The sequence below is a fragment of the Coregonus lavaretus genome, assembly GCF_964263955.1.
Source record: "Coregonus lavaretus genome assembly, chromosome: 22".
Lineage (NCBI taxonomy): Eukaryota > Metazoa > Chordata > Actinopteri > Salmoniformes > Salmonidae > Coregonus > Coregonus lavaretus.
Genome location: NC_140009.1, coordinates 7049280 through 7076593, shown reverse-complemented (window position 1 = coordinate 7076593; position 27314 = coordinate 7049280). Strand labels below are relative to the sequence as shown.

Sequence of the window (27314 nt, the reverse complement as noted above, 5' to 3'; positions counted from 1 at the left end):
TCGTCATTGTTGGTAATCAAGCCTACTACTGTTGAGTCGTCTGCAAACTTGATGATTGAGTTGGAGGCGTGTGTGACCACGCAGTCATGGGATAACAGAGAGTACAGGAGGGGGCTGAGCACGCACGCTTGTGGGGCCCCTGTGTTGAGGATCAGCGAAGTGGAGGTGTTGTTTCCTATCTTCACCACCTGGGGGCGGCCCGTCAGGAAGTCCAGGACCCAGTTGCACAGGGCGGGGTTCAGACCCAGGGCCCCAAGCTTAATGATGAGCTTGGAGGGTACTATGGTGTTGAATGCTGAGCTATAGTCAATGAACAGCATTCTTACATAGGTATTCCTTTTGTCCAGATGGGATAGGGCAGTGTGCAGTGCGATGGCGATTGAGTGGTCCTCTGTAGCTCAGCTGGTAGAGCACGGCGCTTGTAACGCCAAGGTAGTGGGTTCGATCCCCGGGACCACCCATACACAAAAAAATTTATGCACGCATGACTGTAAGTCGCTTTGGATAAAAGCGTCTGCTAAATGGCATATTATTATTATTATTGCATCGTCTGTGGATCTATTGGGGCGGTAAGCAAATTTAAGTGGGTCTAGGGTCTCAGGTAAGGTAGAGGTGATATGATCCTTAACTAGCCTCTCAAAGCAGTTCATTATGACAGAAGTGAGAGCTACGGGGAGATAGTCATTTAGTTGAGTTACCTTTGCTTTCTTGGGTACAGTAACAATGGTTGACATCTTGAAGCAAGTGGGGACAGCAGACTGGGATAGGGAGAGATTGAATATGTCCGTAAACACTCCAGCGCATGCTTGATGACGCGGCTAGGGATGCCGTCTGGGCTGGCAGCCTTGCGAGGGTTAACACGCTTAAATGTCTTACTCACGTCGGCCACGGAGAAGGAGAGCCCACAGTCCTTGGTAGCGGGCCATGTCGGTGGCACCTGAAGAGTCCATGGTGGTGGATAGGCCTTCACTGCAGGCTGCAGGGGTTGCCTTTCACCAGCAGGATCCTGACATTTTAAAGGTTAAGTAGGTGGACTTTGTGGCCTTTATAGCTATGGTGATTAATGGCACTGCCAAGGTGGAGAGAAGGTCCAGGAAGATATAAATCATTGTGGATGTGGCAGAGCGGTTCCTGGGGCTGAAAGATTACAAAGGCGTTACATGGAATATTGTCACAAGCCGCACCACCCTCTCAGGCCCTAGAGCTTGGAGATTTTAAAGAAGGAAAAAGTGGGAGTTTTGTTTTGTCAATGTACACTTTTTATTTGGGTGGATTAAGTTATTTTCCCTATTACATATGGATTTTCTTTTTACCTTGTTTTGGTTTCAACCTGTTCAGTTCGTGGCGGCAATACACCTTTTTGGGTTGTAGTCCGCCATCAAACCCACAGAACAAGAACAAGAACACTAACTGACTAGCTGGCACTAACACATTTTGCTGTTGAATATGGATGAGGTACCAGTTTCTTCACGTGACATTACGAATGACACGTGTATTCAAGATGGCGACCGCGGCGATGGTAAGTGGGCACGAAGAAACTCTTGTTCTCCAAACATCTGTCCGCTATCACTGTCTACCTTCAACTAGAAGCATGTAGTTGTGTTAATATTAATATACGACTCTACTTTATCAAGTGACATTTAAAGTAATGATTTAACGGCATTAATAAGCGCTGTCTTTCTACATTGGTTTGTCAATGGTGCAGCAGGCAGGAGATGTTGACGACGCTAGCCAGCCAAGACAACTTGTCACTAATGTCAGCTGGTGCTAACTAGTTAGATGTCAGCTTAGCAAAACAATAAAAGAATGTGCCTAACTAGCTAGTTACCTAGTTCTTACTCTGTATGTGGATAAAAAAAATGATATGTATTTCAATTACAGCTCGACTGCTAATTGAATGAAGCTAGTTATCTCATTCATTGTGATAGCGTAGCCCTTTTGGCGTAGCTAGGCTAACGTTAGCTGGCCAGCCAACAACACACAACTATCGTTCTCTAACTTGCCTAGCTAGATGACGTTAGTTTACTCAATCATCTTTATCTAACATTAGCTACGTAAAGTTATACGCTTGCTAAATGTTGTACTGGTAATGCGAAGCATAGGTAGCTTGCTAACTCGTTTTTATGTGTTAACTAACTAGTTCGAGGACAAGAGCACAGACAAAAGGGGCCAGTTTAACTAGGTAACGTTAGCTAGATGGTTAATGTTAGCTAACGCTCGCTAACTAGTATGTGGCTGGCAACTAGCTAGCTATGCATTTCCGGGTTGATTTATGTATTCTATAAGCTTAACCAAAGATGATCTAGCAATCTCCTTTTTTTTTTTAGAGTAGCTATCTATAATCTTAACCAAATCATCTCCTTTCTTGGAGTAACAGTTAACTATCTAGCTGCAGTTGCTTAGTCGACATGTCTCAACCATCTATTTTATATAACCGCTAGCTATTATCAGTGTGGAGATGTTTTCATGCACTCATTTGTATACAGAGGTAGATAACTCATTATTCATTTGAGACGAGATTGATATGATACATTGGGCTGCTGTTGTATTCATCATCAACATGTACCTTTTCAATTCAATTGACGTAACAATGTACATATTGCCCAAGCTTACTTTGGATATTTACAATATTAACATAATTAAAATAATAATAATCAATATTGTCAACGGGACAACAGTAACAACAATAACCAAGGGTCAAAATAACCATTGAACAATAACAATATAGAGGACATGTGCAGGTTGGTTGGTCTGTCAGACACTGTCCCTCTTTTCACTGTGTTAATGTTTCACTGTGTTAAGGTCTGTCAGACACTGCCCCCCCCCCCCCCCCCCCCCCCCTTCCAGACCCATCCCCAGAACAATGCAATATGTATGGTATGGTTTTGGTTATACCTTAATGGCAAGTGGTTGTGTAAGCAAGCACTCCACACAGGAAAGGAAAATCAAGCTCGACTGGTGTGACATTAGTTTAGTGGAAGGGCTCGCTAAATTGTGTGTTCTCTCTGTAAGTGAAAGGGTGATAGCCTATCTCTCACTCTGTAAAATGATCTATTGTTCTAATATTTGACATGCAATTTTGTTAATATAACACCCTTAAGCATACAGTAAATATTCTACATGATCCTGTTCAAATGTTAGGGGTGTTCCTATACAATCATTGGGTTGTATAGACATGCAGTCTGTCCTTTGTGACTGGTTAGATAAAAGTACAGTGTCTCAAGGTGTTGTCTAAGTCATCAAGCCATCTTGGATTGTACTGTGTGTGCCAAGAAGGCTACTAAATTTGGATTTGATTACCATCATGGCCCCTCTCTCTCTCTCAGGGTGAAACATGAGTCTCACCTTTACATACCCCAAAGGAATCTCCACTTTCCATTGATTTCTGAATGTCTAAAGTGGGTATGTGGCGACAGGGTCGTTTCAATTTGAATTCAAATGAGTGAACTTTGAGCAACCCTATCTACTGAATGCTTTGGTATTCAGGTCCAAAAAGTCACTTTCTGACCTCTTCTGCCAGAGGCAAACATTTTGTTCAAATCCAAAAGGGGCTTTTTATAGATTGACCCAACTAGTCCATTGATTGTTGGTTGTGTTTGTGTTGAAGGAGACGTGGTTGGCCCTTCTGCTGTTGTCCATGTTGCCCGGAAGGGTCCAGCCCTTTTACGTGCCTGGAGTTGCTCCAATGAACTTCCACCAGAACAGTGCTGTAGAGATTAAGGTAAGCTAAACAACCATACCTTTGGCTTAGTTCTAGCCCTCTTCTGCTTAATCGGGTATCTAATACTCAACTCTTTTGGCTGTGTGCCATGCCTTGGCTCTTTGTGGATTTACTAAGTTAGCATTGTTTTGTTTTCTGGGTATGATTGAACTGTGTTAAAGCCTACGCTTGATAGATGGACAAAAGCTTGTTAGCTCCAAGGTTTTCCAAGGCAGGCTGAGGTGGATACTAGTATTGTTTGTGTAGCCTGTTGGCATACGGTTAGCAGGTCAGTCAGTCACTCAAATGAATGGGCACATTGATTTCCCCCAGGCCGTGAAGCTGACCAGCTCCCGGACTCAGCTTCCCTATGAATACTATTCCCTGCCCTTCTGTCAGCCTGATAAAGTGGTCTACAAAGCAGAGAACCTGGGTAAGGAAGCCACTCCCTCTGCTCTCCTCTCATGCAGAAGTGTTGTTCTATGCGTCTTGTCGTTGTTTGGAAGGTTTACAGTGTTTCCTTGTGTACTGTGTTGTAATGCATTGATTTGTGTTGTCTTTGTATGTGATTCATAATAAGCTGTTGCACCTAAAGGCACACACCAGGAACTCATACTAACATTGTCATTCACTGTGTGTGTGTGTGCAGGGGAGGTGCTACGCGGGGACCGTATTGTCAACACCCCCTACTCGGTTCTCATGACCCAGGACAGGAAGTGTGAGGTGGTTTGTGCCAAGCTGAAACTCAGCGTGCAGCAGAGCAAGCTGGTGGCTGAGCGCATCCTGGAGGAGTACTATGTTCACCTGTGAGTGCCCTCCTTCCTTTCCTCATTACTCTCTCTCTCTCTCCATTAATCAGGTAAAATGCTGCTATAGGCTCCATGTTAATCCTCCCTATAAACTCCGTCAGCATTGCAGACAACCTCCCAGTGGCCACTCGGCTGGAGTTCTACCCCAACAGAGAGGCAGGGGCTGAGGAGGAGAAGGATGTGGTGAAGGGTGTTCAGTTTGAACATGGCTACAGACTAGGCTTCACTGACAACGGCAAGGTACAGAACCTCCTTACCAGGGCCTAGCTAAAGCATGGAGAGAGAGTATGGACACATCCATGTGAGATTAGGGGAGTGGGAACTCTGACTCTTGTGTCTATTATATAACAGCTCTTGTTGTCCTGTAGAGTTATCTTTAAGGTATGAACCTTTGCATTCTGTTGTCTCTCTCTACTATAGTTCTACCTACACATCTACCTGTCCTACATTCTGTTGTCTCTCTCTACTATAGTTCTACCTACACATCTACCTGTCCTACATTCTGTTGTCTCTCTCTACTATAGTTCTACCTACACATCTACCTGTCCTACATTCTGTTGTCTCTCTCTACTATAGTTCTACCTACACAACCACCTGTCCTACATTCTGTTGTCTCTCTCTACTATAGTTCTACCTACACTTCTACCTGTCCTACATTCTGTTGTCTCTCTCTACTATAGTTCTACCTACACAACCACCTGTCCTACATTCTGTTGTCTCTCTCTACTATAGTTCTACCTACACAACCACCTGTCCTACATTCTGTTGTCTCTCTCTACTATAGTTCTACCTACACTTCTACCTGTCCTACATTCTGTTGTCTCTCTCTACTATAGTTCTACCTACACATCTACCTGTCCTACATTCTGTTGTCTCTCTCTACTATAGTTCTACCTACACATCTACCTGTCCTACATTCTGTTGTCTCTCTCTACTATAGTTCTACCTACACTTCTACCTGTCCTACATTCTGTTGTCTCTCTCTACTATAGTTCTACCTACACATCTACCTGTCCTACATTCTGTTGTCTCTCTCTACTATAGTTTTACCTACACATCTACCTGTCCTACATTCTGTTGTCTCTCTCTACTGTAGTTCTACCTACACATCTACCTGTCCTACATTCTGTTGTCTCTCTCTATTATAGTTCTACCTACACATCTACCTGTCCTACATTCTGTTGTCTCTCTCTACTATAGTTCTACCTACACAACCACCTGTCCTACATTCTGTTGTCTCTCTCTACTATAGTTCTACCTACACATCTACCTGTCCTACATTCTGTTGTCTCTCTCTACTATAGTTCTACCTACACTTCTACCTGTCCTACATTCTGTTGTCTCTCTCTACTATAGTTCTACCTACACTTCTACCTGTCCTACATTCTGTTGTCTCTCTCTACTATAGTTCTACCTACACATCTACCTGTCCTACATTCTGTTGTCTCTCTCTACTATAGTTCTACCTACACATCTACCTGTCCTACATTCTGTTGTCTCTCTCTACTATAGTTCTACCTACACTTCTACCTGTCCTACATTCTGTTGTCTCTCTCTACTATAGTTCTACCTACACATCTACCTGTCCTACATTCTGTTGTCTCTCTCTACTATAGTTTTACCTACACATCTACCTGTCCTACATTCTGTTGTCTCTCTCTACTGTAGTTCTACCTACACATCTACCTGTCCTACATTCTGTTGTCTCTCTCTACTATAGTTCTACCTACACATCTACCTGTCCTACATTCTGTTGTCTCTCTCTACTATAGTTCTACCTACACATCTACCTGTCCTACATTCTGTTGTCTCTCTCTACTATAGTTCTACCTACACATCTACCTGTCCTACATTCTGTTGTCTCTCTCTACTATAGTTCTACCTACACTTCTACCTGTCCTACATTCTGTTGTCTCTCTCTACTATAGTTCTACCTACACATCTACCTGTCCTACATTCTGTTGTCTCTCTCTACTATAGTTCTACCTACACTTCTACCTGTCCTACATTCTGTTGTCTCTCTCTACTATAGTTCTACCTACACATCTACCTGTCCTACATTCTGTTGTCTCTCTCTACTATAGTTCTACCTACACATCTACCTGTCCTACATTCTGTTGTCTCTCTCTACTATAGTTCTACCTACACTTCTACCTGTCCTACATTCTGTTGTCTCTCTCTACTATAGTTCTACCTACACAACCACCTGTCCTTCATCATCTACTACCACAAGGAGAAGGTGGAGGAGGAGGAGGAGCACAACTACAGAGTTGTACGTTTTGAGGTGGTTCCCCAGAGTGTCAAGGTGGAGGGTAAGTTGAGGTGGTTCCCCAGTTACACAGCGCCCTGTCCTGTCTGAGGTAGAAACGGTTCATTCCAGCCCAATAAACACAGTGACAAGCGTTAGAAAATACAGTGCGTTTCAATCCTTCTCCTCCTATTTGTTAATTGTCTGTCTGGATCCCTCTGCAGACCTGAAGGCTGATGATAAGGGGGCGTGTACCCTGCCTGAGGCCACTAACTCCGCTCCTCAGGAGATTGACCCCTCCAAGGAGAATGAGGTTCTCTTCACCTACTCCGTCCGCTGGGAGGTAAGTGTCACGGACCTTCTCTTCATGTTCACATCAAAGATTTAGAGTTGTTCTCTGTAAAGTGTTGGGATGCACTTTAAATAGAATGGGACTTGACTTGGCTGGTACATTGTTGATAGAGGACCTCTTCACTGTGGAATGTGGTTATTTAAGATGTTTTTTGGTATAATTTTCTTTGTTTGCTAGGCTCCTGCCTTGATTTTGTAATAGCTTGTCTTCTAATGCAAGGTTCTTGAGACAAAGAGACCTTGGTCTCATTGGGACTCTGCCTAAAGAAATATAAATTGCCCGACTTGACCCCCTGTTTGTCTCTCCCCTGTAGGAGAGCCAGGTGAAGTGGGCATCCCGCTGGGACACCTACCTGACCATGAGTGACGTGCAGATCCACTGGTTCTCCATCGTCAACTCAGTGGTGGTGGTCTTCTTCCTCTCCGGCATCCTCAGTATGATCATCATCAGGACCTTGAGGAAGGACATCGCCAACTACAACAGAGAGGATGACATAGTAAGAGACCCCACTTACTCTGCTAAATATGACGTGGCTTTGGCATTTGACAGCACTTTGTGTGTGTGTGTGGCTGCAGCTGGAGGGAGAGTCTCATTTACATAAGTGTGACTGAAGAGATTAGGATTTAAAATGTGGCATGTGTTCACCCTCTAAAGAAGAGTATTTGCTTCTTCATGTTGTGTGAATTCATGTGGGTAGTGTGTCTGTAAAATATCTTGACTAATGCCAGTCTTCGCTAGGAGGACACCATGGAGGAGTCAGGCTGGAAGAATGTCCATGGTGACGTGTTCAGACCTCCACAGTATCCCATGATCCTCAGCTCTCTGCTGGGCTCAGGCATACAGCTCTTCTGCATGATCCTCATCGTTATCTGTGAGTGTGCTGTAAACAGACTTCTAGAACCTCGTTTCAAAAGCACTCTGCCATTTTCATCGAGGAATTGTAATCTTTGGATATGGTCCGTCCACCACAACTGGAGATGAAAGCGTGGTATTGTGTCACTGTGACACGGGGCTGAAGCTGCTGTGTTTATCTGTCCTGTAGTCGTGGCCATGTTGGGGATGCTGTCTCCTTCCAGTAGAGGGGCGCTGATGACCACTTCCTGTTTCCTGTTCATGTTCATGGGGTAAGACGAGAGAGAGTCACCCTCCTTATGTCTCTGGCCCAATCCCAAATGGACCCCTACACCCTATGCGCCCTCCTTATGTCTCTGGCCCAATCCCAAATGGACCCCTACACCCTATGCACCCTCCTTATGTCTCTGGCCCAATCCCAAATGGACCCCTACACCCTATGCACCCTCCTTATGTCTCTGGCCCAATCCCAAATGGACCCCTACACCCTATGCACCCTCCTTATGTCTCTGGCCCAATCCCAAATGGATCCCTACACCCTATGCGCCCTCCTTATGTCTCTGGCCCAATCCCAAATGGATCCCTACACCCTATACGCCCTCCTTATGTCTCTGGCCCAATCCCAAATGGACCCCTACACCCTATGCACCCTCCTTATGTCTCTGGCCCAATCCCAAATGGACCCCTACACCCTATGCACTTGTGGAGATCTGAGAGTATTTGATCAGTATAAGCAATATGGTGAAACTTCCACCAAGCCTATCAAAGGGCATGGTGCAGCGATTACCATATTGCTTATACTGATCAAATACTCTCAGATCTCCACAAGTAAATAGGGCGTAGGGGTCCATTTGGGATTGGGCCAGAGACATAAGGAGGGTGCATAGGGCGTAGGGGTCCATTTGGGATTGGGCCAGAGACATAAGGAGGGTGCGTAGGGCGTAGGGGTCCATTTGGGATTGGGCCAGAGACATAAGGAGGGTGCATAGGGCGTAGGGGTCCATTTGGGATTGGGCCAGAGACATAAGGAGGGTGCATAGGGCGTAGGGGTCCATTTGGGATTGGGCCTCTGTCTGCTGTCTGTAAACTGTGGGAGAGGCATCAGTATGACTGGGTTTTCTCTTCCAGTGTGTTCGGTGGATACTTTGCTGGCAGGCTCTACCGCACGCTGAAAGGCCATCGGTGGAAGAAGGGAGCTTTCTGTGTGAGTATTTCAAACGAATGCTATCAATGACTAATGGCATATTTTTTTTCTAATCAAACTTAGTGTCCTGTTGTTGCCTACTATTCATGTGTGACTGTGTGTTTTCTGTTCTGCCTGCAGACGGCCACTCTGTACCCTGCCGTGGTGTTCTGCATCTGCTTCGTTCTCAACTGTTTCATCTGGGGAGAGCACTCGTCTGGAGCAGTGAGCTAGCTATTCTCCTACACACGGACTCTCTGTATATCAACACATTCAGTCTATATGCTCACTGTATAACAACATCAACACATTCACTATTTATAGGCTCACATCAACACATTCACTATCTATAGCAGGGATGGGCAACTGGCAGGCCGCGTGCTGGGGGGGGGAGGGAGGGGTGTGAGAGTGCTGCAGCTGAGTCACGGAAACACAGCATCACGCGGCGCACGTCGTGACAACTTTTTTACCAGTTGTAGGTAGACTATTTATATTGATCATTATTTAGACAGCCTTTTTCCATAAAACATATTCACGCGCTAGAACTGATAACGGCGACAAAGCATTGGAAAAGTACTTTAGGCACACTAGAGCGCTTTAGATACATTCGCTCAGAGGTGGTTTTAAAGTAAACTGCGTTCTAATGTCGACTTTTCTCATGGATATACCGTATCAAGCGAAGGGTTTTACTCATGCTCAGTTCTAGGATCTGGAGCGCTGCGCGAGTGGACATTTTGAAATGGAAGTTATGGAACTCCCTCGTGCGCTTGTGTTATGGGGGAAAAAGTCCACGATGAAAGTGACATTGAATGTGTAGAATGATAGGCTACATTTGCGTCTGTTGGCCATCCAAGTAGGCTATTAATTTCTATGCCATTTTAGGCAACTGTAGCCTACCATTTGATACGTAAATACAGCATGTTGAAATGACGATATCGCTGGAGTCAATGCAAATCAATTTGTGCCACTTGCGCTACCTGGAGCTGGCAAACAGATCGAATAAATAGCCTATAACTCAGTCTGTTGTAATGTTGTGTTATTATGCTATTGTTAATGGCCATGTTTAGTTAATTATATTGGAAGTTATCAATTGTGGTCATTGTCACAGCTCTATCGCAAATGTATCATTCCCCACATTTAATGTCAGTTTCATTGTGGACTTTTCCCTGAAATGAGATGTAGGCCTATCAGGGGCTATAGGCAACCTGCATCTAGCTCAGCAAACCATGGCAACGTTGAATTGCAATTATAATTCCACTCTCGACGGGGCTGTAGTGGAACTGCAAAAATTATAACAACCAGTTCCACTACAGCCCCGTCGATGAGAATGGGGGCGTGCTCAGTCCTCTTTTTTTTCCTGTAGTCCAGAAGCTGTTAAGAAGCATTTTGTACCTAGACTTGGTGCGCCGGTACCGCTTGCCGTGCGGTAGCAGAGAGAACAGTCTATGACTAGGGTGGCTGGAGTCTTTGGCAATTTTGAGGGCCTTCCTCTGACACCGCCTGGTATAGAGGTCCTGGATGGCAGGAAGCTCGGCCCCAGTGATGTACTGTGAACTTGTGAAGTCTGATTGACTTTGAGACAAAGTTTAATTGATTCAACCAGCCATCCCTTGTGGTGGTTTAGCACAAACACTTTTGCATACTTCTTATCCACTGCCATGCATAGACACGCCATGCATAGACACGCCATACATAGCCACGCCATACATAGACACGCCATACATAGACACGCCATACATAGACACGCCATACATAGACACGCCATACATAGACACGCCATACATAGACACGCCATACATAGACACGCCATACATAGACACGCCATACATAGACACGCCATACATAGCCACGCCATACATAGACACGCCATACATAGACACGCCATACATAGACACGCCATACATAGACACGCCATACATAGACACGCCATACATAGACACGCCATACATAGACAAGTTGTACCCAAGGTAAACCAAACAAGTTTTGTATTTACTGTCGTATTTATAGAAGATATAGTTGCTTTTTGGTGGATATCCTGTAAACAACAATGCTCTTAAATGTAATATTAATTTAAATATTTAGGTAAGAAATCATCATTTAGAGTATCTGTTCATTATTTGTGTAAAAAAAAAGGTATGTTTTTCATTCCACCTCTAGAAAACGATATATCGGTCATCTGTTACCTCCCTAAAATTGGTATCGGTAACGGACCCAAATATACCATATCGGTCGGTGACTAATAACATCAACACATTCACTATCTATAGCAGGGTTCCTCAACTGGTGGCCCACGGGTGATTTTGTTTTTAATTATTGGACATAAAATACTGTAAAAAAAACCAGCAAATCAGCTAGTGATTTTTTAATATTGGAAATATGTTCCAAAGTATTCCCAAGCTTAATAGAGAGATATACACTGACTATACAAAACATTAAGAACTCTTTTCATGTCATAGACTGACCAGGTGAATCCAGGTGAAAGCTATGATCCCTTATTGATGTCACCTGTTAAATCCACTTCAATCAGTGTAGATGAAGAGGAGACAGGTTAAAGAAGGATTTTTAAGCCTTTAGACAACTGAGACGGATTGTGTGTGTGTGCCATTCAGAGGGTGAATGGGCAAGACAAAATATTTAAGTCCCTTTGAAGGGGGTATGGTTGTAGGTGCCAGGCGCACTAGATTGAGTGTGTCAAGAACTGCAACGTTGCTGGGTTTTTCACGCTCAACAATTTCCTGTGTGTGTGAAGAATGGTCCACCACCCAAAGGACATCCAGCCAACTTGATACAACTGTAGGAAGCATTGGAGTCAACATGGGCCAGCATCCCTGTGGAACACTTTCAACACCTTGTAGAGTCCATGCGTCGATTAATTTAGGCTGTTCTGAAGGCAAAAGGGGGGGATGCAACTCAATATTTGGAAGGTGTTCCTAATGTTTGTACACTCAGTGTACGTGATTGTATACAAATGTAAGCAAGGTTTTAAATTATGTTTTAGTTAAATGTTATCTGTTTGGGCTTCTTGCGGTCAATTTGCAGTATACAAATGATTTGTAATTAAGTTCCGGCCCCCTGACCATCCTATCAAGAAGAAATCGGCCCGCGGCTGAATCTAGTTGAAGATCCCTGGTCTATAGGCTCACTGCGTATCCACACATTCACTGTCTATAGGCTCACTGCGTATCCACACATTCACTGTCTATAGGCTCACTGCATATCAACATATTCACTGTCTATAGGCTCACTGCGTATCCACACATTCACTGTCTATAGGCTCACTGCGTATCCACACATTCACTGTCTATAGGCTCACTGCGTATCCACACATTCACTGTCTATAGGCTCACTGCGTATCCACACATTCACTGTCTATAGGCTCACTGCGTATCAACACATTCACTGTCTATAGGCTCACTGCGTATCAACACATTCACTGTCTCTAGGCGCACTGCGTATCAACACATTCACTGTCTATAGGCTCACTGCGTATCCACACATTCACTGTCTATAGGCTCACTGCGTATCCACACATTCACTGTCTATAGGCTCACTGCGTATCCACACATTCACTGTCTATAGGCTCACTGCGTATCAACACATTCACTGTCTATAGGCTCACTGCGTATCCACACATTCACTGTCTATAGGCTCACTGCGTATCCACACATTCACTATCTATAGGCTCACTGCGTATCCACACATTCACTGTCTATAGGCTCACTGCGTATCCACACATTCACTGTCTATAGGCTCACTGCGTATCCACACATTCACTGTCTATAGGCTCACTGCGTATCAACACATTCACTGTCTATAGGCTCACTGCGTATCCACACATTCACTGTCTATAGGCTCACTGCGTATCAAGTTCAAGTTTCAACTTTATTTGACCCAGAGAGGGCAATTGGTTTTGCGCCAGAGGAGCACATGAGACATAGAAAACATGTAAAAATCCACATTGCGTTACAATTGAACACAGTGATACTGAGTACACATACCCACTGTATATCATCAACACGTTGTCTATCACCCTCAGAACAAGGACAGATGTCACAGTATATGGACTATATCAATCAGTGATGTCTTCTACCCCCCCCCCTCCTCAGGTCCCCTTCACCACCATGCTGGCTCTCCTCTGCATGTGGTTCGGTATCTCCATGCCCCTGGTGTACCTGGGCTACTACTTTGGCTTCCGCAAGCAGCCGTACGATAACCCTGTCCGCACCAATCAGATCCCTCGCCAGGTGCCCGAGCAGCGCTGGTACATGAACAAGTTTGTGGGGTGAGTGTCCTGTCAAGCCTGCCTACTGCTCTGCTCTGGAGCAATCAGTGTATAACTCGTCTTTTGTGTGTAACGTCCTCTCATATACGGTCATAGAAGTTGATTAAACACGGTCATTAAGACACTGCATTTGGATTAACAGTGTTTTAATACATTTTCTCTTTTCCCTTTCCAAAGAATTCTGATGGCTGGGATTCTACCGTTTGGTGCCATGTTCATTGAGCTCTTCTTCATCTTCAGTGTGAGTAGAAGTCCTCTCCTATAGGCTGTTTGGAATTTCCAGGTGAACATAAAGGAGAGCAGTCGTTGCTAAAGTCAATCAGAAATCAATCCAGTGTGTTTATATTATGTAAATATGCCACCGTACTGTATGGCGTATGCTCCGACCCGTTTAGCTTTATAAACTAAATGTATCCCCTATCAATTCTTATGATCGACAATAACTTTTGAACATCAGATCGGCAGTTACTAACCTCAATTCCGGCTTCGACTCATCTGCCCTGGGTTCTTTGTGTACCGTTGACCCAATCTTTGGGCTAGTCGAGAGGAAACGCAGGCGAAACAAAAGGCAGGAGAGCGGGCGTCCTGTTGAGACAATATTCAGTCACTTGATAATAAAATGGATGACCTCCGATCGCAGATTTGCTATCAACGGGACTCTCGTAACGGCGATATGTTTTCCTGAAGATACCCCCCATGGCTATCCAAGTCGATGGAATCTCCATTCACCGAGCAGACAGGAGATTGGATTCAGGGAAATCCATAGGGGAAGGGGTATGTCTCTTCATCAACAACAAATGGTGGTGATTTTTTTGTTGTTGTTTTTTTAACCTTTTATTTAACTAGGCAAGTCAGTTAAGAACATATTCTTATTTACAATGACGGCCTACACCGGCCAAACCCGGACGACGCTGGGCCAATTGTGCGCCGCCCTATGGGACTCCCAATCCCCCCAGGTCATGACTCGGCAGGTAGCCTAGTGGTTAAGAGCATTGTCAGTAACCGAAAGGTTGCTGGTTCAAATCTCTGAGCCAACTAGGTAAATTCTGTCTGTGCCCTTGAGCAAGGCGCGTAATCCTAATTGCTCCTATAAGTCACTCTGGATAAGATCGTCTGCTAAATTATTTTTATTTGTATTTTATCTGGTCAACACTCGCAAGGCCACGGGACCGGACGGTATTCCAGGGTGCGTTCTCAAGAGCATGCGCAGACCAGCTGGCAGGCATCTTCGCGGTCATTTTCAACCTCTCCTTGTTCCAGTCTGTAATCCCAACAAGCTGACCGCCATCATTCCTGTCCCCAAGAACTCAACGGCCACCTGCCACGATGGCTACCAAATCATGAAGTGCTTTGAAAGGCTGATCATGGCACATCAACTCCATCCTCCCTGACACCCAAGACCCACCACAATTTGCATACCGCCCCAACAGATCTACAGATGATGCCATCTCAATTGTCCTCCACTGCCCTCTCCCACCTGTACAAAAGGAACACTTATGTGAGAATGCTGTTCATCGACTACAGCTCAGCGTTCAACACCATAAGTGCCATCCAAGCTCATCACTAAGCTCAGGACCCTGGGACTGAACACCTCCCTCTGCAACTGGATCCTGGACTTCCTCATTGGCCGACCTCAGGAGGTGTAAGTAGGCAACAACCCCTTCGCCACGCTGACCCTCAACACGGGGGGCCCTTCAGGGGTTTGTGCTTAGCCTCCTCCTTTCCTCCCTGTGTGGACACGCACCACTCCCAACTCCAAGTTTGCTGACGACACAGGCAGTTTACAGGGAGGAGGTCGGAGACTTGGCAGTGTGGTGCCAGGACAACAACTTCTCCCTTTTTAATGTTAGCAAGACCAAGGAGTTGATAGTGGACCAAAGGAAACAGGGGAGGGGGGTGCACACCCCAATCCACATTGATGGGGCCACAGTGGAGAAGGTCGAGAGCTTCAAGTTCCTCGGTGTCCACATCACTGAGGGCTGAACATGGTCCTCTCACACCAGTACAGTTGTGAAGAAGGGCACGGCAGCACCTCTTCTCCCTCAGGAGGCTGAAACTATTTGGCATGGCCCCTCAGATCCTCAGGAACTTTTACAGCTGCACCATTGAGAGCATACTGACTGGTTGTATCACCGTCTGGTATGGCAACTGCACCGCCCTTGACCGGAAGGTCCTACAGAGGGTGGTGTGGACGGCCCAGTGCATCATTGTCAGTTAGCTCTCAGCCGTTCAGGACGTACATGCCAGGTGGTGTCTGAGAAAGACCTGAAAATTGGCAAAGACTCCAGCCACCTGAGACATGGACTGTTCTCCATGCTCCTCTCCGGCAGGCGGTACCGGTGCATCAAAGCTTAGACAAACAGACTCCTAAACAGCTTCAATCCCCTGGCCATAAGACTGTTAAATGGCTAACAACTACTGCTCTCCCTCTCCCACAGACTGTCCACACTAACTCTATTAACTCTATGCCCATCCACAGGTCACTACCCACTCACACACACCTTCACTGTCACTCTTACTCGCGCACGCACACACACACACACACACACACACACACACACACACTCTTTCTTACACCCTCACTCACACACTCCATTACTGAAGCCACACACTTACACCCACATACCTCACAATCTACGCACACTTACACCCACATACCTCACAATCTACGCTGCTGCTAAAATGATTATTGATTAGATATATTACTACAATTACACCGCTGTCCATTTGATTATTGATTTCCTGCTACTGGTCACTATTAGTCCTGTTTTACATGTATACTGAACAAAAATATAAATGCAACATGCAACAATGTCAACGATTTTACTGAGGTACAGTTCCTAATAAGGAAATCAATCAATTGAAATAAATTCATTAGGCCCTAATCTATGGATTTCACATGACTGGGCAGGGGTGCAGCCATGGGTGAGCATGGGAGGTCATAGGCCCACCCACTTGGAAGCCAGGCCCACCCACTGGGGAGCCAGGCCCAGCCAAACAGAATCAGTCTTTCCCCACAAAAGGGCTTTATTTCAGAGAAATACTAGGAATGTTCTAAGAAGCTGGATGTGGAGGTCCTGGTCTGGTGTGGTTACACGTGGTCTGCGGTTGTGTGGCCGGATGGACGTACTGCCAAATTCTCTAAAACGTTGTTGGAGGCGGCTTATGGTAGAGCAATGAACATTCAATTCTCTGGCATCAGTTCTGGTGGAAATTTCTGCAGTCAGCATGCCAATTGCACACTCCCTCAACTTGAGACATCTGTGGCATTGTTGTGTGACAAAACTGCACGTTAGAGGCCTTTTATAGTCCCCAGCACAAGGTGCACCTGTGTAATGATCAGGCTGTTTAATCAGCTTCTTGATATGCCACACCTGTCAGGTGGATGGATTATCTTGGCAAATGAGAAATGCTCACTAACAGGGATGTAAACAAATATGTGCACAACATTTGAGAGAAATAAGCCTTTTGTGAGTATGGAACATTTTTGGGTTCTTTTATTTTAGCTCATGAAACATGGGAACAACACTTTACATGTTGCATTTATATTTTTGTTCAGTATATATTACCATTAGTATTTATATATACCACTTTTCAGATAAATGTATATCTTACTACTAAGTCACTTTTTATGTATAAACCCACCTCAACCACTCCAGTACCCCTGCACATGGAATAAGGTACTGACACTGACCTGTATATACAACCACTCCAGTACCCCTGCACATTGAATAAGGTACTGACCTGTATATACAACCACTCCAGTACCCCTGCACATTGAATAAGACACTGACCTGTATATACAACCACTCCAGTACCCCTGCACATTGAATAAGGTACTGACACTGACCTGTATAAAGTATTTGATCCCCTGCTGATTTTGTACGTTTGCCCACTGACAAAGACATGATCAGTCTATAATTTTAATGGTAGGTTTATTTGAACAGTGAGAGACAGAATAACAACAAAAAAATCCAGAAAAACGCATTTGATTTGCATTTTAATGAGGGAAATAGGTTGAGTTGAGTAGATGCCAAAGAGCTCCATTTTGGTCTCATCTGACCACAACACTTTCACCCAGTTCTCCTCTGAATCATTTAGATGTTCATTGGCAAACTTCAGACGGGCCTGTATATGTGCTTTCTTGAGTAGGGGGACCTTGCGGGCGCTGCAGGATTTCAGTCCTTCACGGCGTAGTGTGTTACCAATTGTTTTCTTGGTGACTATGGTCCCAGCTGCCTTGAGATCATTGACAAGATCCTCCCGTGTAGTTCTGGGCTGATTCCTCACCGTTCTCATGATCATTGCAACTCCACGAGGTGAGATCTTGCATGGAGCCCCAGGCCGAGTGAGATTGACAGTTATTTTGTGTTTCTTCCATTTGCGAATAATCACACCAACTGTTGTCACCCTCTCACCAAGCTGCTTGGCGATGGTCTTGTAGCCCATTCCAGCCTTGTGTAGGTCTACAATCTTGTCCCTGACATCCTTGGAGAGCTCTTTGGTCTTGGCCATGGTGGAGAGTTTGGAATCTGATTGATTGATTGCTTCTGTGGACAGGTGTCTTTTATACAGGTAACAAGCTGAGATTAGGAGCACTCCCTTTAAGAGTGTGCTCCTAATCTCAGCTCGTTACTTGTATAAAAGACACCTGGGAGCCAGAAATCTTTCTGATTGAGAGGGGGTCAAATACTTATTTCCCTCATTAAAATGCAAATCAATTTCTAACATTTTTGACATGTGTTTTTCTGGATTTTTGTTGTTGTTATTCTGTCTCTCACTGTTCAAATAAACCTACCATTAAAATTATAGACTGATCATTTCTTTGACAGTGGGCAAACGTACAAAATCAGCAGGGGATCAAATACTTTTTTCCCTCACTGTACAACCACTCCAGTACCCCTGAACATTGAATAAGGTACTGACACTGACCTGTATATTCAACCACTCCAGTACCCCTGCACATTGAATAAGGTACTGACACTGACCTGTATATATAGTGGGGGAAAAAAGTATTTAGTCAGCCACCAATTGTGCAAGTTCTCCCACTTAAAAAGATGAGAGAGGCCTGTAATTTTCATCATAGGTACACGTCAACTATGATAGACAAATTGAGAATTTTTTTCTCCAGAAAATCACATTGTAGGATTTTTAATGAATTTATTTGCAAATTATGTTGGAAAATAAGTATTTGGTCACCTACAAACAAGCAAGATTTCTGGCTCTCACAGACCTGTAACTTCTTCTTTAAGAGGCTCCTCTGTCCTCCACTCGTTACCTGTATTAATGGCACCTGTTTGAACTTGTTATCAGTATAAAAGACACCTGTCCACAACCTCAAACAGTCACACTCCAAACTCCACTATGGCCAAGACCAAAGAGCTGTCAAAGGACACCAGAAACAAAATTGTAGACCTGCACCAGGCTGGGAAGACTGAATCTGCAATAGGTAAGCAGCTTGGTTTGAAGAAATCAACTCTTGGGAGCAATTATTAGGAAATGGAAGACATACAAGACCACTGATAATCTCCCTCGATCTGGGGCTCCACGCAAGATCTCACCCCGTGGGGTCAAAATGATCACAAGAACAGTGAGCAAAAATCCCAGAACCACACGGGGGCACCTAGTGAATGACCTGCAGAGAGCTGGGACCAAAGTAACAAAGCCTACCATCAGTAACACACTACGCCGCCAGGGACTCAAATCCTGCAGTGCCAGACGTGTCCCCCTGCTTAAGCCAGTACATGTCCAGGCCCCGTCTGAAGTTTGCTAGAGTGCATTTGGATGATCCAGAAGAGGATTGGGAGAATGTCATATGGTCAGATGAAACCAAAAGATAACTTTTTGGTAAAAACTCAACTCGTCGTGTTTGGAGGACAAAGAATGCCGAGTTGCATCCAAAGAACACCATACCTACTGTGAAGCATGGGGGTGGAAACATCATGCTTTGGGGCTGTTTTTCTGCAAAGGGACCAGGACGACTGATCCGTGTAAAGGAAAGAATGAATGGGGCCATGTATCGTGAGATTTTGAGTGAAAACCTCCTTCCATCAGCAAGGGCATTGAAGATTAAACGTGGCTGGGTCTTTCAGCATGACAATGATCCCAAACACACCGCCCGGGCAACGAAGGAGTGGCTTCGTAAGAAGCATTTCAAGGTCCTGGAGTGGCTTAGCCAGTCTCCAGATCTCAATGCCATAGAAAATCTTTGGAGGGAGTTGAAAGTCCGTGTTGCCCAGCGACAGCCCCAAAACATCACTGCTCTAGAGGAGATCTGCATGGAGGAATGGGCCAAAATACCAGCAACAGTGTGTGAAAACCTTGTGAAGACTTACAGAAAACGTTTGACCTGTGTCATTGCCAACAAAGGGTATATAACAAAGTATTGAGAAACTTTTGTTATTGACCAAATACTTATTTTCCACCATAATTTGCAAATAAATTCATAAAAAATCCTACAATGTGAATTTCTGGAGAAAAAAAATCTCATTTTGTCTGTCATAGTTGACGTGTACCTATGGTGAAAATTACAGGCCTCTCTCATCTTTTTAAGTGGGAGAACTTGCACAATTGGTGGCTGACTAAATACTTTTTTTCCCCACTGTACAACTACTCCAGTACCCCTGCACATTGAATAAGGTACTGACACTGACCTGTATATACAACCACTCCAGTACCCCTGCACATTGAATAAGGTACTGACACTGACCTGTATATTCAACCACTCCAGTACCCCTGCACATTGAATAAGGTACTGACACTGACCTGTATATACAACCACTCCAGTACCCCTGCACATTGAATAAGGTACTGACACTGACCTGTATATACAACCACTCCGGAACCCCTGCAGTAAAGTAATAGTAAAAATAAAGAAAAAACTGTTGAATGAGTAGGTGTTCTAAAACTTTTGACCGATTTTTAGTGTATATCCTAATCAAAAAGCCGCACATGTTCTCTAAACACCAGCCTATAAGGCAGTGACTTTGCCAGCTGCTACAGAATAGCACAGTGTTCATAGAATGTCATCAATACAACGGTGAATAATCGGTGTGTCCTTGTACCTCCAGTCTCTGGTGTCAACAGATATGAGAACGATCCGTAACCCGCACCTCGAGTGTCACAAATGGAACACTGGATATGGTGTGTTACAGACACTCCAAATATGTTAAACATTGTGTTGATCAAATATGAACTTAGTCGTCTTTAAATATTCCCATTACACCTGTACAGTACTGCTGATCATCTGCTACCTGGGCTGTTTTCAATGTTGTGAAAAGTTCAGATATAAATATATTATGTACATCTAACATGCCTTTGACCTAAGAAGAAAAATTGTATCACGTAGAATAAGCAATCAAATCAGCTCTATACGTGGCATTTCTACGTTTGCACACTGTACGTGGCTCTGATCCGCTGTATGTGTTCTGAGTCTAACCCAGGTTGTCTCTGCTGTATGTGTTCTGAGTCTAACCCAGGTTGTCTCTGCTGTATGTGTTCTGAGTCTAACCCATGTTGTCTCTGCTGTATGTGTTCTGAATCTAACCCATGTTGTCTCTGCTGTGTGTTCTGAATCTAACCCAGGTTATTTGCTGTGTGTTCTGAGTCTAACCCAGGTTATTTGCTGTGTGTTCTGAGTCTAACCCAGGTTATTTGCTGTGTGTTCTGAGTCTAACCCAGGTTGTCTCTGCTGTATGTGTTCTGAGTCTAACCCATGTTGTCTCTGCTGTATGTGTTCTGAATCTAACCCATGTTGTCTCTGCTGTGTGTTCTGAATCTAACCCAGGTTATTTGCTGTGTGTTCTGAGTCTAACCCAGGTTATTTGCTGTGTGTTCTGAGTCTAACCCAGGTTATTTGCTGTGTGTTCTGAGTCTAACCCAGGTTGTCTCTGCTGTATGTGTTCTGAGTCTAACCCAGGTTGTCTCTGCTGTATGTGTTCTGAGTCTAACCCAGGTTGTCTCTGCTGTATGTGTTCTGAGTCTAACCCAGGTTGTCTCTGCTGTATGTGTTCTGAGTCTAACCCAGGTTGTCTCTGCTGTATGTGTTCTGAGTCTAACCCATGTTGTCTCTGCTGTATGTGTTCTGAATCTAACCCATGTTGTCTCTGCTGTGTGTTCTGAGTCTAACCCAGGTTATTTGCTGTGTGTTCTGAATCTAACCCATGTTGTCTCTGCTGTGTGTTCTGAGTCTAACCCAGGTTATTTGCTGTGTGTTCTGAGTCTAACCCAGGTTATTTGCTGTGTGTTCTGAGTCTAACCCAGGTTATTTGCTGTGTGTTCTGAGTCTAACCCAGGTTATTTGCTGTGTGTTCTGAGTCTAACCCAGGTTATTTGCTGTGTGTTCTGAGTCTAACCCAGGTTATTTGCTGTGTGTTCTGAGTCTAACCCAGGTTATTTGCTGTGTGTTCTGAGTCTAACCCAGGTTATTTGCTGTGTGTTCTGAGTCTAACCCAGGTTATTTGCTGTGTGTTCTGAGTCTAACCCATGTTGTCTGACTGTACATGGCTCTAGTCTACGGGGGTATTGTCTGACTGCAAGCTGTCCTCCCTCTGCAGGCCATCTGGGAGAACCAGTTCTACTACCTGTTTGGTTTCCTCTTCCTGGTGTTCATCATCCTGGTGGTGTCCTGCTCCCAGATCAGTATCGTCATGGTCTACTTCCAGCTCTGTGCAGAGGTGAGTTGTGTGGGTGTGTAAATGGGGCTTTGCATAGTAAAAGCATTGAGTGTGCGAATATTAAGTTCTCAACCACAGTAGTTCAGATAGAAAAGACAGGAGGTCTGGTAGCATAATGGGTGGTCTGCCCCTCTAGTTGTGACATCACAGACACACAAACTGTCTCTGTCTTTTTTATTTAACCTTTTATTTAACTAGGCAAGTCAGTTAAGAACAAAATTCTTATTTACAATGACGGCAACGTGTAAAGTGTGTCTCCTGCAGGACTACCGGTGGTGGTGGAGGGCCTTCCTGGTCTCAGGGGGCTCAGCCTTCTACGTCCTTGTTTACGCCGTTTTCTACTTTGTCAACAAGGTAAACGTCGAAGACGTATCGAGATGGGACGTTTTGAATAAGGTTGTTTAGCATGCTTAGACTGGGGTGGTAGCTGTCTAAACGTGTGTTTCTGTCTTCCAGCTGGACATTGTGGAGTTTATCCCTTCCCTGTTGTACTTTGGTTACACGGCTCTCATGGTCCTGTCCTTCTGGCTCCTTACGGGGACAATCGGCTTCTACGCAGCGTACATGTTCATACGGAAGATCTACGCTGCCGTCAAAATCGACTGAGTTTGTTTCTGCTGTTTCTGTTGCCACATTTTCTTGTTCGTTTTAATTTTAATTTTTTTGTTTTCTTTATGTCCAGCAAACACTTGACTTCTGTGTATTGGGTTTTGTGGAACAGTGCCACCCACAGGCATGGGGAGAGAACAGCAAGATGGCGCTGCCTGCTAGCTCAACGCTCCCCCTCCCCCTCCCTCCGTTATTGGTGTCCACAGAGACAGAGTTCCTCTGGGACAGTCCATGTTTTTCTACTGTGTTTCACCTTGGACACAACGTGGGCCAAAGCATGTCAATTGAAAGTCGCTGTATGTTTTAGTGTCTGCTTTTGGAGTTGGACAAGCCTGGGTTGCCCAGGGGGACTCAATGAAGTGCATTGGTTCAGAACTTCACTTTATCGTTTTAATATCAGTTCTCTGTAAGATATTTTAGTCTGACCTCTCTCTTTCTCTCTCGTTTTCTGTCTCTCTCTGTCAGTCTCTCTCTGTCTCTCAGTGTGTGTGTGTGTGTGTGTGTGTTGGTAAGGTTATTTTAGTTTAAAGTCTTTATTCCAGATGATCAAAAGATGGTTGGGAGGTCACACTGTGGTGATGGCACTAAGTATTTTGTTTAGCTTGGAAATGGAAATCTAACATTGGAACAAGGAAGGATATTACAATATTCTGTTATTTTTACTGTGGTTTCCATGTCCTGAAGTGACCATTTCAACCACAACTAAAATCATAATCTAAATGTATCTCCTTGAAAAGAATTCTCTCACATTGAGGTAACATATTTTCTGAGTTGTATAGAAGTATAAAGTCAATTTCTCCTCTGCAAATACTACTTCCATTATCAATTAATCTGATGTGCTAGGGAAGCCAAGTTGGCTTAAGGCGGTTGAAATATGAAATGTTAATGGAACAAAAGTAAATGTGGATGAAAAGTGGTATTTCTCATTATCTTCAAATCACCTTTATAAGTTATGAGCTTTAGCCTAGGAAACACGACTTGTTTAAAATGTTTGACTTGTAATGTAATGGTGTCCAATGTAAACAGCTCCACGGTCTCACTGAACTATGCATTTTTTTTGGAAAAGGATGAGAATGATCTTTGGTTTCATAATGTTTTGATTTTAACACCTAGTTCAATGAGACACACCTGCTATTCTAACAGAAGTTATCTATCGGTGTCGGTTATCCCTGAGCATCAATGTCTCTACTAGGATTGCCTTAGCAACACAGGGTTCTGTCAATGAGCATCTAAATGGAGTACAGTTGTGTTTCCCATAAACAACCTCTAAATGGAGTACAGTTGTGTTTCCCGTAAACAGCAGGCCAAGTCAGTGCTGTACAAGATTGACAATGTGGTTTATATTCAGTCGATAGGAAAAGTATATTGTCTGAATGGGCTGATCCTTCACTGGGTTTACTCTCTGGCTGTCTTTGCACAGGCAGCCCAATTCTGATCTTTTCCCCAATTATTGGCAAAAGAGCTGATCTGATTCGTCAAAATACCAATTAGTGGAAAAAGATCAGAACTGGCCTGCCTGTGTAAACACCGGCTCTGTTACCCAGAGTTAGAATTTCCTACCGGGGGTTCACATCGTCCTGTAGCTGGAGTTTCCCTGAAGGTGGAGATCCTGTATGTTGAAACACTGACCTGGTGGGGATTCAAAACATTAAAGACCTTTCTATCTTGGACATATTTTACTCAATGGCTGCGTTTACACAGGCAGCCCAATTTTGTTTTTATCTAAGATGATCTGATTGGTCAAAAGACAAATGAGTGTAAAAATGTTTTATCAGAATTGTGCTGCATGTGTAAACGCAGGCTATAAAAAAGTTATTCTATGGGCCAGTTTCCCAGATGAAGCTTAGCCCTGCACTAAAAAATACTTCTCAATGGACCTTTAAGGCCAGGAATAGGTTTAAATACATTTGAGGGCTGAGCTTTCAGGAACACAACCTTCAGGTCAACATTATTACCCCACAAGTTTCTTCACCCGTTTTTTTTGTTGATCAAGCGCGTAGAAACTAATATGTGGACAGACAGTCCGGTAGAGGTGTGATCTTCCACAGCGGAGGGTGTTGGGATAGCGCCGCACTGGAAGAAGGAAGGGGGGGGCGGTGCTGAGGGGGGAATGACTCCATTCTGGGTGAATGATAGTACAGTGAACCACTGAATAAATCATACTTCTCTCTTCCTGTCTCCCCTCTCCCTTTAAAGTTTCTTTATCTCTGCATCTCTCTCACGTTCACCTCCACAGTATCCCATCAGTATTGTCCTCCCTCTGCTGCTGATGTCTGACGGTATTCCTGAGCTGACAGCTCTCACTGCTCCACAGACAGACTTCCTCACCCGGGCCCAACAAACAAATTCCAGGAGAGATTTTCTACAGATGTGCTTTTGATTGACATGAGCTGTGTATGTATGTATGCGTATGCGTGTGTGTGTGTGAATGAGTGTCTACTATGTATGTAAATACAACGCGTTGTTTTCCTGTTTTGGGGCTCTTGACTTTATGTTTAAAGATCATGTCATTGTTTTAGCCAAATGCATGGTTTTTAAGGAACTTTTTTTATTTTTTTTTCCCGTTTTCTTTACAGAATGTCCAGTTATATAATGTATGAAACAATTAAAGTGCTGATACGTTGGGATTTTGTGCGTGTTCATTTTTCATTCACTAGATAAAGCCAGAGTAATGCTTGCTGAAGTGCCATTGTGTTGTCTCTAGGTTGTGTGTCTTGAGGGTTGGTATCAGATTACACATTGTGCATCAAAACCATATTTGAGTTTCTCTTTTTTGAGTTATAGCACAGTCTGTATCCTGTAAGTGTACTTGCTAGTGTTGCTATTAGCGTAGGGATAGGCTAGCTGCATATAGCTGTATGACGACATAGTGTATGACATCATACTGTAATTACGGTGTCCAATGGCTCGGCTCAGCTCCAGTAACAAGACCCTTAGCGGTGTCCAGTCTGTCAAATCATCTGTGTAGAGCAATGCGGTGTAGGGCTCTCTAGAAATTTACATTTACATGTAAGTCATTTAGCAGACGCTCTTATCCAGAGCGACTTACAGTTAGTGAATACATTTTTTATTTATTTTTTATACTGGCCCCCCGTGGGAATCGAACCCACAACCCTGGCGTTGCAAACGCCATGCTCTATCAACTGAGCTACATCCCTGCCGGCCATTCCCTCCCCTACCCTGGACAACGCTGGGCCAATTGTGCGCCGCCCCATGTACAGTGCCTTCAGAAAGTATTCATACCCCTTTTACTTTTTCCACATGTTGTTGTGTCACAGCTTGAATTCAAAATTGATAATTTTTTCCTCACTATATACCCCATAATGACAAACTGAAAACATGTATTTAGAAATGTTTGCAAATGTATTAAATGAAATACAGAAATATCTAATTTACATAAGTATTCACACCACTGAGTCAATACCTTGTAGAAGCACCTTTGGCAGTGATTACAGCTGTGAGCCTTTCTGGGTAAGTCTATTAAGAGCTTTGCACACCTGGATTGTACAATATTTGCACATTATTCTTTAAAAAATTCTTTTTAAAAAATTCTTACATTTCTGTCAAGTTGGTTGTAGATAATTGCTAGACAGCCATTTTCAAGTCTGGCCACAGATTTTCAAGCCAATGTAAGTCAAAACTAACGAGGCCACTCAGGAACATTCAATGTCATCTTGGTAAGCAACTCCAGTGTATATTTGGCCTTGTGTTTTAAGTTATTGTCCTGCTGAAAGGTGAATTTGTCTCCCAGTGTCTGTTGGAAAGCAGACTGAACCAGGTTTTCCTCTGGGATTTTGCCTGTGCTTACCTCTATCCCGTTTCTTTTTATCCCAAAAGACTCCCCAGTCCTTGCCAGTGACAAGCAAACCCATAACATGATGCAGTCACCACCATGCTTGAAAATATGAAGAGTGGTACTCAGTGACGTGATGTGTTGGATTTGCCCCAAACATAACACTTTGTATTCAGGACATAAAGTTAATTTCTTTGCCACAATGTTTGCAGTTTTACTTTAGTGCCTTATTGCAAACAGGATGCATGTTTTGGAATATTTTTATTCGGTACAGGCTTCCTTCTTTTCACTCTCAATTAGGTTAGTATTATGGAGTAACTACAATGTTGTTGATCCATCCTCAGTTTTCTTTCTATCAAAGCCATTAAACTCTTAACTCTTTTAAAGTCACCATTGGCCTCATGGTGAAATCCCTGAGCGATTTTCTTCCTCTCCAGCATCTGAGTTAGGACGCCTATATCTTTGTAGTGACTGGGTGTTGATGCACCATCCAACGTGTAATAAGTGTAAATAAATAATAAATAATAATAACTTCACCATATTCAATGTCTGCTTTTTTATTTTTTACCCATCTACCAATAGGTGCCCTTTGTGAGGCATTGGAAAACCTCACAGGTCTTTGTGGTTGAATCTGTGTTTGAAATTCAATGCTCGACTGAGGATCCTTACAGATAATTGTGCGTGTGGGTTACAGAGATGAGGCTACTACTGCAACACTTAACAAAGAGCTGCAGTTAGTTTCAGAATGGGTGGCAAGGAATAAGTTAGTCCTAAATATTACAAAAAATTAAAGCATTGTATTTGGGACAAA

The 27314-nt window shown here is 43.9% G+C and overlaps 1 protein-coding gene across 1 annotated transcript; it reads left to right on the top strand.

The window, feature by feature from the left end:
* Nucleotides 1-1483: 1483 nt before the first annotated feature.
* LOC311150052 (transmembrane 9 superfamily member 4-like) lies at nucleotides 1484-25334 on the top strand (the record flags this gene model as incomplete). The annotated part of the gene is made up of 17 exons (XM_084187297.1): nucleotides 1484-1519; nucleotides 3608-3721; nucleotides 4034-4133; nucleotides 4350-4506; nucleotides 4611-4749; nucleotides 6698-6821; nucleotides 6982-7100; nucleotides 7423-7605; nucleotides 7848-7980; nucleotides 8152-8233; nucleotides 9090-9165; nucleotides 9286-9369; nucleotides 13251-13426; nucleotides 13604-13667; nucleotides 21982-22101; nucleotides 22366-22455; nucleotides 22558-25334. The coding sequence occupies 17 exons, from the start codon at nucleotides 1484-1486 to the stop codon at nucleotides 22705-22707; spliced, it is 1947 nt and encodes a 648-aa protein (XP_084043423.1). The 3' UTR covers nucleotides 22708-25334.
* Between the last annotated feature and the right edge of the window lie 1980 nt (nucleotides 25335-27314).